We start from the raw sequence: 17,861 nt of genomic DNA on the forward strand, positions 1-17,861 counted from the left end.
GTCAGAAAACCACGTGTGAATGTGCACCCCCTCAGCTGTGCTCGACATCCTGCCCACTGCAAAACCACACACACACACACACACACACACACACACACACACACACACACACACACACACACACACACACACACACACACACACACACACACACACACACACACACACACACACACACACACACACACACACACACACACACACGTCGTTTTTCAAGTAAAAGGCATGACCATGTTCTCGGAGAATCGTCCTACTGTTGCACATCAGAAGCCACAATAGCGCGCGTGTGTGTGTGTGTGTGTGCGTGTGTGTGTGTGTGTGTGTCAGCGTCAGATTTAAATATTGACCTAATTGTGGTGAAACAGGAAGTGAATTTTTAAATACTTGTGCTCATATAAGGTTATGTTGTCTGCTGTTCTAAGGCCTGAAAACATTAAACAGATGATAATAAAACCTAAAACGGATCAGCGGTCCCTCGGTTTAGAATCAGCTAAAAGAACCAGCTCCGCGTGGCCAAAAACACATTAAATATAACATTTTATTACTAATTTCAACCAACAGGAGAAAAACTGCTGCTACACTAACAGCAAATGTCTCTTTACTGACACCTAGTGGCCAACTCGCTGTATTACAGGCCTTCCTTGTGAATCCGTGCTGCTGCAGACTAACTACATCAGAGGCTGTAGAGGCTTTAAGACCTTGTGTTACGCACAGCAGCGATAACCGGGCGTCCAGCTACCAGTCGGTGCTGACGAAGCTCCACAGCTGGTCGCTGACGTCGCTCCGAGAGCGAGCAGACGTGTCGATGTTGATGGGAGTTGCTAGGTCGGGACCATAATGCACTGCAAAAACCAGACAGACACGAGAAGTCCGTCAACGTCCAGACGTGAGTTTGTCCTTCTCACACCGTCAAACATGTTTGTTACACAATCACCATAAAAACATTTATTTAACACAACAAGTCTAATGAACTCAACGGCTTTACTCCATCTAAAAACAGACCAGATGAGTCTGGGATGACATCGGCAGGTATGTACACACTTCCCTAGGGTTAGGATAACCCTAACGCAGTCGAGCTCTGCTGACCTTCTACGTTTGCCCACTAACTCATTTAGACGTCAGGTTTATTAAAAAACTCAATCAATGCATTTGAGAATATTTTAAATCCGTTCAGCAGAATTTGCTTTATTGGGACTTGGTGGGAAAACTTTTGCATGGGATCACGGAGCTCAGGCGTGATTGGTAGTTGGACACAAAGTCAGACAACATCTCGCTGGACTGTGTCTCACTCAGCTCTGCAGATCCTCTTCAGGTCATTGACGTTTGGTGGTTCACGAACCTTCAGCTCAGGTCTGGAGACTCGTCGCGCCACGCTAACCTTTAAGATCACGGTCATGCTGGTTTGCCCACCTGCCTACCACCCACTTGGGCTGAGGGAAGGAGGTCCTCGCCCAGGATCTGATGGTCCCATCCATCCTCCCATAGGTGCAGCAGTCCTGTCCCACTGACAGAAAAACAGCCCCAAAAATAAAATCTCCACCTCCACGTTTGACAGCGTTGTTGGAGCTACAGGCATACAAACAACTCCAGAGTCGGCATCAGCGCCGGCTCTACCTCACCCAGGTGTGGTAGAGTGCGCTCACATCTGGGTAGCCTGGTTTTGTTCTGTGCTCTATCGGTCATTTTTTCAGCCCTCTTCCCAGGGTGATCTGCTTCGGGCTGAACCGACCCAACACACCCACAGCAGACTGCCGGGCTGGATCAAATCCACGCCTACCACTCGGGAGAGCCTCCGATGGCTGGGTATAAGCTAGCAGTGGTTTCCCGCACGCACGATTCACCATCGTTCTGGATTCTGAGTTTAAACATCTCCTCTGACTGAAGCCATGTTAGGAGCATGTGCACGCACACACACGCACACACACACACACATACACACATACACACACACACACAGCGCTGCTGAGACTTGAGCTGACCCGCAGGAGGACAGACAGCAGAGCAGGGTGCGATATCAGAGTCGGAGTCTGCAAAAGCAACACCGCTCACGGCCACCCTTTGACCCGCCCACATGCTCGGAGATTTCTGCGTTCCTGAGAAGTGTGTGTGAACAAAACCCACCGGTATGGGAGCCGGACCGGGCTGGACGTGGAAGCCACCACTTTCACCCAGTCCTCCCCTGACTCGTTTAGATGTTCGGTGGAGAACTTCCAACAGGCCTGGACTCGTGCCTTCTCGAGCAGCAGGCCCTTCAGGCTGTCCTTTACGCCGCAGTGTGTGACGACGGTCCCGACTACCTTAGGACCGCTGACAAGTTCCTCTCGAGAAGCTCTGGGAGTGGTCCACACTCCAAATTATTAACGAAACTCCACAGTGAGATCTTCAGACCGAGGGAGACTGGCAGTAATCTCCAGTAAGGTTTTCCATGCCTTCTGCAGGTCCACACTCTCGTCCAGGACATCCTTGGAAGGCTCTTTGACCTTGGTCAGGATGGTGAGCGTGGAATTTGGATAGACGGATTTCTTCCATGGACAGGGGTCTTTTATTAGGGAACCAATGTCGGCCTGTTACCTGTAGAAAAACCACCTGGGAGCCGGAGCGCTTTCTGACTGATGGGACCAGTTATTGTTTTCTCCATGAAAAAGCAAACAGATTTACAACTTTAACTCAAATGCATTTTTAATTCTTCCGTCTCTCACTGGTCAAACAAACCTACCACCGGCCAAGATGTCCTCCAGGACATCTTTTAGTTTTAGGGCTGAAAAAGCCAATCTGCCGTTTTGTGCTGAAGGCGGCTCGTCTAACCTGACCCTGAAGACTCGACTCTAAAGCCGGGCGTACACTGTGCGACTTTTTCACTTTTTTGAGCCGATTTTCCAGTCGTGCGAGAATCCACGACATCGGGGCGAGTTTAATATTTCGCTCGTCCCTCGTGAGGGTATCGCACTGTTGAAGTGGCGCTGCGACCCAAAATGTATCAGAACCGCTCACGGCGCATGCGCAATCCTGCATCAACGCTGCTCGCTCGCTATTTCCCTAATAACACACGCTGTTCGTTTTTATTGCTACACTTTTTTTTTACTCACAAGAATTGTCAAGAAAGCGTGTTTGTCGTGTTCATGTCAAATTAAACTGATCACAAAACACAGATTTACTTTCTTTATTTCGTTTTCCTCATCCAACCCCCATAGATCCCTGTGTGTCCTCCTGCAGCACTCCCGAAGGACAACAGGCAAAACAAGACCAAAAAGTCTGACGTGTTGAGTAAAAACTGCTATTTTTAGCATATTTTTAGGTCCGACGTGTTGCTACCAGACGTGCAGTGTGAGCAGTCAGGTCGCATCCGAGAACTGGGTCATGCAGTTTGAGCTGAAGCTGAACACTGCGAGTGAAAAAGTCGCACAGTGTCCGCCCGGCTTAAAACAAAACAAACTCCCGCGGCGCGGTAGCTTCTCAGGGATCTGAACCGAATGCCTTTCATGAGCGCTAACAACACTGAAGTACAGGGACCCTCCTGCAGGATAAAGAGTTAGAAAACACCAGAAATAGAGTTGTTTACCTCCTTTTAAAATGCTGGGCTGTGTTTCGTACTCCCACTTGATCTTGGTAATTAGGTGGTACAGCTGAGCCACATATCTGTGAACAGAGGTTTTTAGTGCTGATGAGACACATTACGGTTTGGTGAGCTGGTGTGGAGTGGACGTGAACTTCAGAAGGATATCACACTTGAGCGGCTCCCCTGCAAACAGGGCTGGCCGCTCACGTTTTTGGATGTTCCCGATGGTCGCTCTTACCACACGACTGGCCAAGAGAGGGCAGAAGTTGAAAAGAACCAGAATGAGCATCCCCACAGGCTGCATCACTTCCTGGTGTGGCAACAGCACGGTCTATGGCAGGAAGACGATTGCTGAAAGACTGATCGATCATCTTCTTTAATTTATGGATAAATGCAAGACAGAAGGCCCTTGGTATTGGTAATGAACACTTTCATCCAGCCCATGAAGATGTTGTTCTTCCCACAGACATGTATATTGATAGACGACACCCTATTGGCCGCGCAGGAAACGCGGTCACCATCTTAGGTGGGTGGAGCTTCCGGCAGGATGCCTGAGCTCTGTGTGGATTATTCCCGCTCCAGTCGGTGGACTGCTGAGATCAGTGCTCGAGGGATTACTCTAAACGAGTAAGTTTGAGCATTTTTGTTGTTTGTATTTAGTAAATATAACTTTGCTGCACTGTGTTTGTGTCCACCAGCAGCCCCTCCTAGCCAGCTGGAAAAATCCCTCGGGGAAACACTGAACATGCCCCGTTATCAGTCACAAGGCAGAGCGCAAGACTTTCCCCACATACCTCGTCTTGATGTCATTTCTCACTCATTCATTTATTTTAATCACCGTAGTCAGAATCATATCTGGGTGTCCCCGAGTTTTCACAGCAGGGGGCCACTGATGTCAGCGGAGAACCACAGGTGTGTACTATAAACACCAATATATAATAAACATGATATGTTTGTTTGTTTTAACAAGAGAAGTACATCCAGAAGAGCTGCAGAGAGTCTGTCTGACCTCCCAGAGACCCTAACCTCAGCTGATGAAGGGAGTAGTTAACACACACACACACACACACACACACGATTCAAATGGATGTATGTGAAGTGAACGCACACGGACACCTCAGAGACTATTTTAGCCCCGCCCACACCCACTCATAATACAAAACAAGTCTTATTGATGCAAACTAGGGATGCACTGATACCGATACTAGTATCGTATCGGTATCTGTTAACCGATACCGGTATCTGTTAACCGATACCGATGCAGTTACTTGAAAATGGCTTCACTATAACTTGTCATTTCTGTTCACCTCATATTTTAGTTTTGTGATGATTTCTATTCATATATTTTACTTTTCATCTACCTCACATGAACATTGGAACACATCTGATGACGTATCTCCTAGGCAACTGGGGCGGGGCCAAGACATCAAGGCAAGGTTCCTTGGCATTGAGAAACACCCTCAGACTTGGTAGAAACCAGGAGTCATTCGTGGGATCTTGAGTGATGACATCATAAGGTTACGGGTTCATTTGATTCTGACCGTTTTCTACTCACACTGCTGACGGGATGACCTCTGTGGTATCTTCATCCACCTCGTGCTGAAGAGTCTCAAGTTCGTGCTCTGTGCTTTTCAGGTTGTCCAGCTCTTTTCTTAGAAATCTAAAGGGGAGGAGCATGTACTTTATAACCAATAAGAACGCAGCAGAAGAACTGACGGTCAGTTCGATTCATTTACAAACTCCCGGCTGTCCTAAGGTACTGAACACACGGTAAAAAGCAAAAGAATGAAAGCAACACAAAACCATGAGCACAAATGACATCAAGGATAAAACCGTATAAAAGGAGAGCAAATAGCAACAAATGCGTTAAAATGCAGAAGCTGTGAGAGGGTGCAACTGCACATTGATACGGTTCTGTAAAACCTCGGACACGCTGACTTGCTGTTGGTTTGAATTTTAAGATGCAGATGGGAAAGATTACTGGATTTCCGAGTCAGCGATCTGACTCTTGGCCGTGCACTGACTCAGCTGCTCCTCCAGGTTCTCCAGTTCCTTCACCCTGATCTTCACCTCCTCCTCCGTGTCCAGCAGCCTCTGACTGACGCTCTCCTCAGTCTGCACCATGTCTGGACATTAAAACACGTCAAATAAAATTTTAGATTAGAGAATTGACGCGTTAGCATGTGAAGAAGTTAATTTTTACAGGACCAGAGCGTTTAAAAAACGGGATTTGCCCTGAGGAGGGTTTTGGCATTTTTAGTAGCAAAGCTGAAGTTACAATAAACTGCCATCAGGCACCTCCAACACCCCCCCCCCCCCCCCCCCCCCGGCATGTGACGTACAGGGTCGCGCATTCAGCGTCAGACTGATGAAATTTCTTTTTCAGGACCTTTAGCGTTGATGTGACCTGCTTTATGTCCCGCTTGACGCCCCGCTCAGCCGGCGTTTTCACCACTCTGTCGAACAGCTGGCTGTCTCTCACCGTCCCCGTAAAAAGGCGACTGACCCGTTCGTCCGCTCGCACGGCCAAACACTCCATGGTCTTCACGTCCGTCAAGCCGGTATCCGGTGCGCAGTACACGCGACTAACGCGACCACCCTCTTTTGCAGGGAGGGGGCCTCCCACAGTCGCTCCAAAGGGATTAGCGGGGCTGACACGCGTTTAGCCGTCAGAGGCGAGGGGCTGATGCGTCAATATTACTACCAAGTGAGGCGGAACGAATGCTGCAATATTCACGCAACGCCATGCCGGCATGGCGCGTTTATAGACATACCATTGCGGTAATATTACGCCGATATGCCGGCATGGCGTGTTCTATGAAAGCACCTTTAGTGACGTCATGTGTTGTCGCACTATCGCGGTATTGCGATATAGCCAAAAACTCTATCATTACCCAATTTTATATCGTTTCTACCTCATAACGTTTATATTGCCCACTCCTAGCGAGACTCGTTACCAGTTATCAGTAATGTGTGACGAAAGCTGTTGTTGCCACCAACGGTGTTACCAGTCATTAAAATCACACGATCGTTTACTTTTTCCATTTAAACGATAAAATGATAAAAGCCCACACACGTATAGCGCCTTTCAGAGTCAGAGGACTCCGAAGCACTTTACACTACATTCACACGCTGGTGGTGAGGAGCTTTGGCATAGCCTCAGCTGGTCTGGAGCGTACTGACAGAGGTTGTTTTTTTACCTTTCATAATTAGGCCTGGGCGATGAATCGATATAATTAATTAATTTGATTTTTTGTTGCGGGCGATTAAAAAAAAAAAAAAAAAAAAAAGTACATAGAATTTTTATGTAATAGCGCCTTTTTGGCCCCCCGGAGCTTCCGTACCATTAGTTTCACATAACCGCAACAACGTCACAGCACGCACACGAAACGGCAACAGCTAGCGACGCCACGGCCACCGGTGAGAGCAGGACGTAGGTTCCCAAGGAATGAAATCCTCCGTTGCTAGGAACTGGTTTGGGTTTGCTGCGGCGGACGTGGAGCGCTTTTATTCCAAGAGGGTGTTCATTTATTCATTATTCATCTCAGAAACGAGGGTTACTTTTGTCTCGCTTGTGATTAAATAAAAACAAAATTGGCTTTAAGGTGCCTTCCATTTGTACTTCTTGCTATTCTTAATAACTGAGGGGGAGAGAGAATCGGGGGAAAAAATCATAAATCGGATAAATTTTACTTTTAGGCCGTATTGCCCAGCCCTGTTTCTAACTGAAACAATCACCATTTGAAGACATCTCGTACAAAATCACTTTGTCTGAAATTTAAATGCATCTAAACCACTTAAATGAGACAAAAACTCACTCAAAAACGTTTATGTGGCGTGGCCGGACACGAGGCAAAGGGGATTTCTTACCTTGAAAAATCTGTGCAACGAGATTCTTCGTTTCAACGTGTTTATCAAAGAAGGCCTGATGTTCCAGCTTCACCTGCTTCAGCTTCTCAACCTCAGTGCTGTTGATTAAGACAATCAGATCCTCTCCGGTCTCCTCCAAGTCTGGAAATTTGGCACACTGCGCCATCGTGGCTAACCAGAAAACACAGAATCCGACATCAAGCAGGATGAACTCAGATGCTCTCCTCTGGGACAACCACCCACACGACTTTCTAAACACGGATCAAACTCAGCTGGACAAACTAGAATCTGGTGCAAAAATTCATTTATGGCACTTATCCATGAGACAGACTCGATCCGTACAAATCCAGATGTTTCAGCCTTTATTTGGTATAAATGTGATGATTATGGCTGACAGCCACATCCAAACCCTCAGACAATCAGAATGTTGTGAAAAGGTTCAATATTCTAGACTCAACGTGTCATACTCAGCTGAGGAATCCAGAACACCTGCAGAGGGTACCTGAGGCTTTAGATCGGGGGTGCCCAATCCTGCTCCCGGAGGGCCGGTATCCAGCATGTTTTTTAGGTTTAATTCTGCCTCAGCACATCAGCGGGTGATTAACAGTCTTCTGCAGAGCCTGATGAGCTGCTGCACAGGTGATTCAACCAGCTTATGAAGTGTGTTGGAGCAGAAAAACCACAAAACCTGCTGGTTGCCGGCCCTCCAGAACCAGGATTGGGCACCCCTGCTTTAGATGGTCTCTCAGTCTGAGCAGGATTATCGACATAGATGAACTTTTGCACCAGATTCTAGTTTTTACTGTTTCGTCTGTAAATAAAACAGCAGCGTGGCACAACTGCTGTTATAATCGTGTTCAGAAAGGGGACACTAGTGCAGAAAAGCCTTGAAGAGGTTAACAAGATGTCTCACAACTCAACGGGTGTACGTTTCAGCGTTTCTTCCGCTGCTGAACCTCATAAAGCCTCTCAGCTTTCCTGTTCTTTGTTTACAACGAATAAACGTAGCAGTAAACATGTAAACACGACACAAAAACACACCGTAAATATCCTCTAGGTGAAAATAATGTCTGTGGGAGATATTTGGTTGAATTAAAACATAAAACAACGCACCGTTTTTGTTTTTCCTCTCGTGATTCAAACTTTCAGCTCCCGCCGTTGCTGATTTCTTCTTCTGTGGTATTTGGCGGGCCCTACGTGGCTGATGTGATCTCTGCCGCCCCCTGCTGGGCAGTCCCCACTACTGCTGCCCTTTTTAGCCTCAAACTCATCAATGCTTATAAAACACGACTTTATAAAAAACAAATTCACAGTAAATAAAACCACGAGAACTTTTCAGGACCCGATTGTTGTCCAAGAAATCACAAGTTAGAACTTTAGGTGTTCTGTTCATATTCCAATTAAATCAATTTTCTTATAAGAAATCAATATTAATTCATGAAATAAATAACTTGAAAAACGCAAGTAGTCAAAGATGTAAAAGTTCAAAGGCAACTAAATATATTTGTTGAAAGTTGGTAGAAAAGCTGAACGTTTGCATTAAAAATATGAATTTCATGTTCAGATTCTCTGGAGGCCTTAAGTTTTATTTTTTAGCAGTTTAGACATTAAAATGAAAACTTTAATGTTATTTTTTACTTCATATCAACTCAGATTTGTGTAATTTAATCCCCACTGAAAATTGGGATTTTGCACTAAAACTAGTGACTCTTTATTAACATATTTGAGTTTTTGTGCCTATTTTATTCTTTAGATAATCGAACGAGAAAAAAAAACATCTCCTCTATTCTTACTTTCTGTGCACCTGAACAGTTAAATCATTCGATCCATTCAGCTCATGTAAAGCACAAAAATAACCTGTGTAACAGGCCTTTTGCAGCAGACCACGTCAGATCTGGTTCTGGACCGGCTCTGGGTCCACAGATGAGCTGAGTAAAGGTACTTCTGAGTTGATTGCTCAGCCAGGTGGAGCTGAGCATTCAGTCATGGAGGAAAAACAACATAAAAGGAGAAACAGCAGGTTTTACGTGATTTTAATGCAGTTTTAAAGATTCGTCCGTCTTTAAGACAGCTCTAATTAAAAGCAGGACACTGAAAACGCTGCTGGCGCTATCCCTCCTTGTTTTTCTGCCTGAGCTGCTTCTCCTCGGCCTTCCGCCTCTGCCTGCCCAGCTGTCTGAAGAACAGTCTCTTGGGGTTCAGGCCGTAGGCCTTCAGTCTCTGACCGGTGAACTCTCGCCCGCCGATCTTCACCCCTTTAGCTCCCGGTTTGGGACGACCACCTGGAGGTCTGGGCTTCTTCTTGAACCCTTTCGGTTTTTCTCTCCCGTCGTTCACTTTAACGTGTTTCTCGGTTGCAACAGCCTCCTCTTCTCGCTTCTTCTTCTTTGGTATTAAGACCTCCTCCTCTTCTTCCGAGTTGTCCGCTGTGTCTTTGAGGACACGGCTAAGCGCCTCCTCTGAAGACTCCTCGTTAGACGCTGCGCTGACATCTGCTCCTTGCTTCTCCGCCTTCTTCAGTCGATCCCGACGTTTCTTTCCCAGCTTGGCGTTCGCCTCTGGACCTTCTTTATCCTCCCTGAAGACCAAAGTCAGACCAGCCACGTAACCAAACTGCAGACTCATCTAGTTTGTGCACGTGTCCAGATTTATACTCACTCAGAAAACACCGAGCTCAGGATTTCCTTCTTCTTCTTCACGTTCCGTGCTTTGATTTGATAGTTCTTCAGATCACTGAACTCCTCCTTCTCGGACCTGAAAGAGCAGAAAATCCTGAGCCCCGTGGTCCGAGGTGGGCGGCTGTAGCTCTGCAGCCGAGCTCCTACCTGAACATGCACGTCTTCTTCAGAGAGCACCAGCGGTTCAGCTCCTTGTCGTCGGCACTTAAAATCTGAAAGACACGACAGATCCGATCATGCGCGGGCAAGAGCGGGACCGCCGGGAACGGCGGCAGCGCCGTCCGCTCAGAGAGAAGATTGAACCGGGATCATTTCCTGGTCAGAGCTCTCCCCGGAGGGAAGCAATACCAGATCAGATCCTACAAACGCTCATCAGTGCAGCAGCAATCAGCCACACCTACAGGTCAGAGGTCAGATCAGCAGAAGGAGCCTTTTCAAACATTTCTCCTACAAAATAAAAGCTTTAGAGGTACAAATCTACACGAACCTTCAAATTAAAGGACCAAACCTACGTTTTGTTTTTCATTCCTAAAGTTAAACCTGCAGCGGAAATAAAGGCGTCGCCTTTAAAGAGCAAGTCACCCCCTACCAGAGTAAAAACTTCATTCCCACTTCCTGTTTGAAAAATGCAACAAATGCTGTTGTCTAGGAGACCGAGAGGGCGGAGCCGCTAACAAATACACACACACTCAGGCCCACAAAGACATTGTGACATCATATGGTACCAGCTAACATTCTAGGGTACCTCTTAGCCAATAGCGATGGCAGATTTAAATTCAAATGCAGAGCAGAGTTTTTACCCGACAACGGCACAACACTGACAGTTTTAGGCAGAACATTTAAATTTTAACTAAAATGCACTGAAGTGCAAAACTATTGACTACACGTGTCTGCAGCACGATTAGACACACATTTTTATAGTTTATCAGGGAAATAAAAAGTTGATTTGGGGGTGACTTGCTCTTTAAAGAACCCTTCTTCTGTTAGTCCGTTAACCTTTTCGACTACGGCATCATCGCATTGAAACTTCAGGTGGGCTCTGACGCTTTTCTGGTGATTTGAGAGAAATCAGTCGGTTGTATGAAAAATGAAGCGAACCTAGATTCGAGCCTTACCTAGCTCGTTTAGCTACAGGCGTGATGCGTTTATTTGTTAAAAGCAGCACGGCTACTGCGTCATTCTGCTGCTGAAGCCCGCCTGGTCGAGAAAACGGCCGAAACCTCGCCTCTTCCTGGTCAGGTGAAACCTGAAGCCTCAGGAGCCGTAGGTAAGGCCATCCATGAGAAAATGTTTGTGAAATAATATTTAGGGATGTCCCGATGCAACTTTTTCCACTTCTGATAAGTCGCTGTTCCTAATGAGTTGGCACTGCCTCTCTCTCTGCTGCTAAAGCTACTGATAGCAAATGCTACGGGCGATGCCTGAGCGTGAACGCGCGTGAAGCAGCCTGCTCGACCCGAGCATCTCTCTTTTTCTGTGATTTTACAGAAAAACAGGCAATCACAGTAAAAATGCCAGGGCTCATTCTACAGGACCAGGGCATTGCAGGAGAATGTATGAAGAAGACATTTATTATTTCTATACATGTTCTGACTGTCAAACTTCCATAATACCCCTTTAAAGCTGATATCGGAGATTTCTGATGCAGTCCGATATAATCCGATAGTTTTTTGGGCCGATATCCGATACCAACACCGGAACGGGACATCCCTAATAATATTTATATTTCTTTTCATTTCAAATCATTTAGACTTCTATATGTCAGATAAAGAGAATTGACGCCATCACCAGTGAAACTCGGTTTGATCAAACTCAAACGGCGAAGGACCGCTCGACACACTTTCTGCTGCATTTCTTTCTAATACTTCCTGTAGAAACGCGCGAGACGCGTCTGAAGATCTACACGGCTCTCCTCCTCCGTGTGGTAACCAGCACCAGGGCTCTGAGCTCGGCTGGCCGGTTTCTCTGACGCCTGTAGCTGCAGCAGGGCGGGGGGGGGGGGGGGGGGGGGGGGCAGACCGTCGGGTCCGGGGGTTACCTCGTTCGTGGTCAGGCCGAAGTCGTTGGGCAGAACCTGCCTGTAGCGGAACCTGCAGGGGAGGTCGTCGATGATGTCTTCGTAGTCCAACTTGTAGTACTCGTCCAGGTACTGCTCAAAGGTCTTCTCCTCTGAAACACCAGCAGCCTTCGGTCAGGACCGGCTCACGCAGGCTCGGTCTGCGGGGCGCGATCGGCACCTACCGGGATCAAACACGGGCTTGCTTCTGGTGACGACCTCTGCAAAGTGGGACTTCTTTTTCTTTTTGCCCGTCTGTGGCAGGTCCTCCTTCCTCATCTTCTTCCTCTCCTTCTTCTTCTTCTTGGAGGCGGTGTGCTGGCTGGGGTCGTAGTCGGCGTCCATCTGTAAAACCGGGACATTCGGTAACCACGCCTCGCCCGTCGCTCGGGGCTGACTCACGTCTGAGCCGACTCACGATGAACCCTTCATCCTCACAGTGGGGTCCAGCGGCGTCTTCTCCATCACACTCCTCTTCACCGTAGTCTTCCTCCTGTCCCTCTCCTGTCCAGGTGTCCCAGTTCCAGTGCTCTGATGTGGACAGAAAACAACAAAGTCACATGACTGAGGACCTCCACAGCTCAGACAGCAGCAACGCATCAGCTCACCCTCCAGCTCATCGTCATCCTCAAACTGAGGCTTCTCCTCTTCCTCTCCTCCGTAATATTCATCTCCAAAGAATTTCTGCAAACAAACACCTCAGGTGACTCCCGAGGATCCGTCAGACAAACACTTCAGCGAGCAGTTCTCCGCTGACCTGCATGAGGCGATCGTGCTGTTTGGGGTCAAAGTCTCCCTCCAGGTCGTCCTGGCTGAAAGCCAGCTGCTCGTTTCCCGTCAGCTCCTGCAGCTGCTTCAGCTTCTCCATGATCTCGTTCCTCTTCAGGTTCTTCAGCTGCTTCAGCTGCTCCTGCTTCTGCTCCTTCTCCTGGAATCGTTGTCATCAAACACGTTTTTAGCCAGAAAAACCAAAACGTTCCAGAGCATCTGAGCCATTTAGGTCGCACGGCAAACCTTCTGCTTCCGTTTCTTCACTTCCTCCCGTTTGCGTTTCCGGCGGTCGTCTTTGGAGCGAACGGACGTGGCGATGGTTCGGGGGTAGGTCTTCACCTGTTGGGCGTCGGGCTCTTCGAAGCGGAAGTTGTAGCTTCTCTCAAAATCCTCCTGACGCTCCAGGAACGCCTCTCCCTCCTCCTCCGAGTCGTCCTGGACCACCTCGTCGTAAGTCGGGATCCTGAACGCATCCGGAGAGTTGACAGTAAAGGCCACGAACATCTCAACGTTACCAGTAAACAAACGACTTGGACATTCAGCTCCGAGTTTGTTTCTTCCTCCAAATGATGTGAAACAAACTCGAGAGCTTTTAGTGGCGCGCTTATAAAAAGTCAGCGCTCAAGCAAAGATGGCAGAATGAGGGCAAAACACACAGACCGCATCAGACGCTTGGTGGTGCAACAACCAGAGAGTTCCTCTTCCCATGTGGTTCCACTTTTAATGTGAAACACTCCAGAACAGCATGTTATGTTTTCCAACACCATTTGGGCGTCAGGGCCTCCGTAGTGCATCGGCTCTGCAGCGATGTTTGTTTTCTTTATGTGACTGATCAAGCAGTGGCGTGTCCAGATTTTTTAAAATGGGGTGGCCCAGGTGAGGCACAACTTTGTGAATGGGTGGCACCAACGGTTATGCTTCTTTTGTTTTACCCCCAAGCCTTTTGTGGGCAAGGAAAGCCTCTTTAAAAGTAAATTAGTGTGGTGGCACCTGGGGTGGCCAATCAGGTTCCAAGGGTGGCATGTGCTACCCAGGCCACTCCCTGGACACGCCCCTGTGATCAAGCAGACGAATAAACGTGTTTTACACTCGTTTCTATAAAAGGGCCAGTCAATGGCCTGGGTGAGAATATGCATTGGTTTATACTCCGTCGTTGAGCGAGAACAAAGCTGCTTGCTCTGAAACGGAGGGTTTTGTCTCGCTCCCATTTCTCCTCGTTTCACGCTGAAGCTCGACTTGGATCCTTGTTAAGATCCAAACGTGTAAAATAGGGGTTTTTGATGGGGACCGTAAAACATGTGAAATTTTGAAAAACTGAATCATAATAAACAGACTAGTGCTTTCTGTGTTTCAGGCAACACCGGAGGCTCTTATTTTGAAGGGCCACGTTCCAGGTGAGATTTTGTCTGGAGAGAAGAAATGGACTGTTTCCCAACCTGACGACAGGCACCAATAGGGCTGAACGATCTATCGGTTTTGGACCGAAATTGCGATTTCAAACAGCACCATCGCGTGAACGTCAAAGCTGCGGTTTTAGCGGTTTCGACTGGTCCAGGATCAGTTGTGTAACTTTTTTTTTTTACATCTGGGGTTTTCCCCGTGTTATGGCTGCGGCAAAAGCCAGCGCGGGGGAGGGGGGTGGGGTGTACCGCCCAGAGCCGAGCCCAACTCCACAGCTGCCAGAGCTGCATGTTCAGGTTATTTCCCTGTTTCATGAAGCGCTACTAGAGCCGATAATAATGCACCGTAGGTGGGCCCGAGACAGAGAGAGAGATAACGTAGTTGAGTAAGGGAGAGAGAGACTCCTCCCACATCAGCAGGTTCAGGCTGATTTCTAAAGCTTGGTTTATGCTTCATCAGCGCGAGCGTGGAGTCGCGCACTTTAGTTGACTTGAGAGCTGAACTTCTCTTAAAAATGGTTTGAATGTTTCTGACGGCACACGTTAGCTCAGACAAGCTAAGGCGTCAGAATGCGTGCGTCTCTCTCACGGAGCCGACGTTAGTGAGGACTAACTATCAGACGGCTTCAGCCTGCCGCGGTAACGCAGGGAAACGGTGTTCATTTAATACATGTAAAAGCTGTTTCTACCTACAGATCTCCTCCGTGCATTTCTGGAGTAGAACGTGTTTTTATAAGCTCCTCTCTAGATAAAAATCACAAGCTGCTTCACAAACACATAAAAAAAGATAATAATGGGAGAAAATATTAATAGCTTTAACTGTTTTTATTGTATAATTAAATAGTAAATATTAATGTGAATGATTAGTTGTACTAGATTAGAGTCTAGACCGTCTTTTTAATCTACAGGATGGCTCGGGAGGCTAGTGTCGGACCTTTGTTTGCAGAAAATCGTGAATTTAACCAAAATCGCAGTTTCTGCTAGAAAAATTGCAATTCTATCTTTTCCTAAAACCGTTCAGCCCTGGTCACCAATAATCCCCCCTCACTGTTGAATGTACATATTTTTCTACATCGCAGCGGCGCTGGCGTCTGTCCCGCTGCGTCGTAAATGAAAGAATCTGACCGTTCGTCTGGGTCCTCGTCCTCCAGGTAGCCCTTGTTCAGCATGTAATCCCGGAGGAACTGCTCCTTCTCATCCAGCTCCGGGTCATTCCAGTAGTCTCTCAAGTATTTCTGCCAAGATGAACTCGTTACTCTCGGCCCTGCGGGAAGTCTCCTCCTCGCCACTCTAACCCACTCACCATGTCCTTCACCTCCTCTGGACCATCCAGCTCAGCTTGGCCTTTCAGCCAGTCCAGATATTCCGCCTCTTCTTTATCCTGAAACACATTCAGGCTCTGAGTTCGTCCCAGCCCTGGGGGGCCTCCAACACCAGACTGTCTAAACACGAGCCTCACCTTCTCTTCCTGTGTTTTGATTCTCCTGGTGAGAAGGTACGACGCTCCTTCATCCCCGGCGTCCTCATCGCTGTCCTCGACAAACTTCCGAAGGCTGCGGCGACGTTTAGATTAAGTTTCTGCGAACAATCCGCCGACCGTGACGGCAGTACGTCTGGTCTTACCTCTCCCTCAGCTCCCTCTGCTCCTGGATGTAGCTCGGGGAGGCGGCCCTCTGCAAACGGAAGCTGCGATCAATTATTTTGCCTTTGTTGTGAATAAAAGAAAATCTTTCTGCCCATTTAGGAGTTTCCCTGCCTCTCTTCTCGTAGCAGCCTCCTCGTCATCGCTTTCGTCGCCATCATCATCTTCATATTTGCTGCAACATAAAACAAAACGTTTTCACCTGATATGAAACGTAGAAAAGCAGGAACTTTGTCTTCCTTTCTCAGAAAAATGTGACCGAGTTTGGACTTTTTTAAATTTCAGCCCTGATGAAGCAGCGTGGAGCCTCCTCCTGCTGCAGACCTGCACTCACCCTTCCTTCTCCAGGATGACTTTACGCTCATAGTCCTTCAGATACATCGGCTTCACTTTGTCTCTCTTCGACGTTGACGGCTTGGCTTCACTGTGGGGCGACTCTGCAAGAATCAACACTCAGATCAGGCGTCTGCCAACCGACAGCAGGAAGAGTGGAGCTCATAAACGTTTCATCACCTTCTGAGTAAAACTTGACATCTTTCTCATAAATCTTTGGGTCCTTCTTCTTCAGCAGCGACAGAGTTCTGTAGAAGTCCCTCTCCGCATCAGGGTCCAGCTCCTGCAGGAGGAGAACACCTCACTACAACATCCACAAAGCCACCAGAGGAATGAACAGGACAGCGATGATGCTAACCACGTCGCTGCCGTCAGAGCTGGACTCGGACGAGTCGGAGTCGCTCTCATCGGCTCGGTCTCCGAACCGGTCCTTCACTGCACAAATGAGCAGATGACAGCACTTCCTCAAACACCACACACACCTTTAGAACGGGTTAAAGCCCGCGTTAGCACGTGCTAGCTAGCAGGGACACGTACGCTTCTGCAGCTCCTCCTTCTGCCGGTACTTCTCATACCTCTGCGCGAACCGGGAGTTAATCTTTAGCTCCGACCTGCCGGACATTGTCGTGAAAACACGGATAAAGTTAAAAACTAGGTGTACACCGAAGAAAACAAGTCACTGCTGCTACAGACGCATGTTAGCGAAACACGGTTTCCGGTGTTACAGAGAAATAAGTTCCCCGTCAACTCTAGCCGTTAGGTGTGTTCCCCCTCCGCTGCTAACAGGTACACACTCTTGTACGTGAAGTATAAAATAGGTACTAAAGTCATTGTTCAGCTTGTGTGTATTTGACAAATGTGGGTTCTTATTGTCCAACTGAACACAGGTCAGTCTGCCTGGAAGTGTTTTTCATCTATAATCAAAGCCAAGGAGTGTGAAAAAAAACAGGATGCGTTATGTTATGTGCTACTACTAGTTTACCCGTTTAATTATAGATTCACTAGGATAAATTTCATAAAGTTTATCTCTCACCAAATAGAATATTTACTAAGAAAAAACAATGTTACCATATGTCTGTGAAGGTTCTCAGTCATCCAGGTCATTGTAGTCTAAGGAGCTTTGAAAGAAAAGCGTCTGGACTTCTTTGAGTTGCTTGAAGACGTTTCACCTCTCATCCGAGAGGCTTCTTCAGTTCTAAGGTCAAATGGTGGAGAGTCCCAGATTTAAACCCAGTGGGAGTTTCCCCCGAAGAGGGAACAAAAGACCCCCCGATGACAACCTTGTCATCCCCTATGGCGCAATAACAGCGAAGTATCATCGGCTTTAAGCATGTGCCATTTTTGGAGGGCTGCTGCTCATCCTCTACCCTTCATTTAGGATGTGTTCGGCATGTTGGTAGTGACACACATTGTGTGATTGTGTGATTGTATAAATGGATTGCTTGGTTGATTTTATGAGCGAGTTATTCTGTGTGGTAAGCTACAAATTAATTGCCCCATGGGGACCAATAAAGTTTTCTGATTCTGATTCTGATGTAGCCGGTGTATCAGAGAA

At 47.5% G+C, this 17,861-nt stretch overlaps 2 protein-coding genes and 1 non-coding gene across 3 annotated transcripts; all 3 read right to left on the reverse strand.

The window, feature by feature from the left end:
* Nucleotides 1-520: 520 nt before the first annotated feature.
* On the reverse strand, nt 521-8,631 carry spc24 (SPC24 component of NDC80 kinetochore complex). Its single transcript, XM_015945227.3, has 6 exons — nt 8,540-8,631; nt 7,427-7,597; nt 5,538-5,682; nt 5,112-5,216; nt 3,560-3,636; nt 521-842 (listed from the first exon to the last, which is right to left on the reverse strand). Exons 2-6 carry the CDS (start codon nt 7,590-7,592, stop codon nt 736-738), a joined length of 600 nt encoding a protein of 199 aa, XP_015800713.3. The 5' UTR covers nt 7,593-7,597; nt 8,540-8,631; the 3' UTR covers nt 521-735.
* An 812-nt stretch (nt 8,632-9,443) lies between these two features.
* Nucleotides 9,444-17,052, reverse strand: kri1 (KRI1 homolog). Its single transcript, XM_015945226.3, has 18 exons — nt 16,844-17,052; nt 16,665-16,741; nt 16,487-16,589; nt 16,308-16,410; nt 16,088-16,148; nt 15,955-16,004; nt 15,791-15,884; nt 15,635-15,712; nt 15,457-15,566; nt 13,175-13,394; nt 12,918-13,088; nt 12,769-12,844; nt 12,579-12,691; nt 12,346-12,505; nt 12,143-12,273; nt 10,252-10,316; nt 10,085-10,180; nt 9,444-10,004 (listed from the first exon to the last, which is right to left on the reverse strand). The coding sequence occupies exons 1-18, from the start codon at nt 16,926-16,928 to the stop codon at nt 9,536-9,538; spliced, it is 2,262 nt and encodes a 753-aa protein (XP_015800712.3). The 5' UTR covers nt 16,929-17,052; the 3' UTR covers nt 9,444-9,535.
* Nucleotides 10,386-10,485, reverse strand: LOC129167003 (Z30 small nucleolar RNA). Its single transcript, XR_008565875.1, has one exon. It is a non-coding gene; the product is annotated as a Z30 small nucleolar RNA (small nucleolar RNA).
* Nucleotides 17,053-17,861: the final 809 nt, after the last annotated feature.

Source organism: Nothobranchius furzeri, chromosome 12 (genome assembly GCF_043380555.1).
Source record: "Nothobranchius furzeri strain GRZ-AD chromosome 12, NfurGRZ-RIMD1, whole genome shotgun sequence".
Classification (NCBI taxonomy): domain Eukaryota; kingdom Metazoa; phylum Chordata; class Actinopteri; order Cyprinodontiformes; family Nothobranchiidae; genus Nothobranchius; species Nothobranchius furzeri.

Bases quoted from the DNA above. Each gene is read 5' to 3' on its own strand.
- spc24 (XM_015945227.3), bottom strand. From the start codon at position 7,592: ATGGCGCAGTGTGCCAAATTTCCAGACTTGGAGGAGACCGGAGAGGAT. The intron at 5,217-5,537 runs GTAATCTTTCCC...CCTCCCCTTTAG, and splicing joins ATCGCTGACTCGGAAATCCA to ATTTCTAAGAAAAGAGCTGG. The intron at 3,637-5,111 runs GTGAGTAGAAAA...CTCTGTTCACAG, and splicing joins GAGGTCATCCCGTCAGCAGT to ATATGTGGCTCAGCTGTACC.
- kri1 (XM_015945226.3), bottom strand. From the start codon at position 16,928: ATGTCCGGCAGGTCGGAGCTAAAGATTAACTCCCGGTTCGCGCAGAGG. The intron at 15,885-15,954 runs GTAAGACCAGAC...ACGTCGCCGCAG, and splicing joins CAGAGGGAGCTGAGGGAGAG to CCTTCGGAAGTTTGTCGAGG. The intron at 10,005-10,084 runs GTGAGTATAAAT...TTTGGTCTTCAG, and splicing joins CTGAGCTCGGTGTTTTCTGA to GGAGGATAAAGAAGGTCCAG.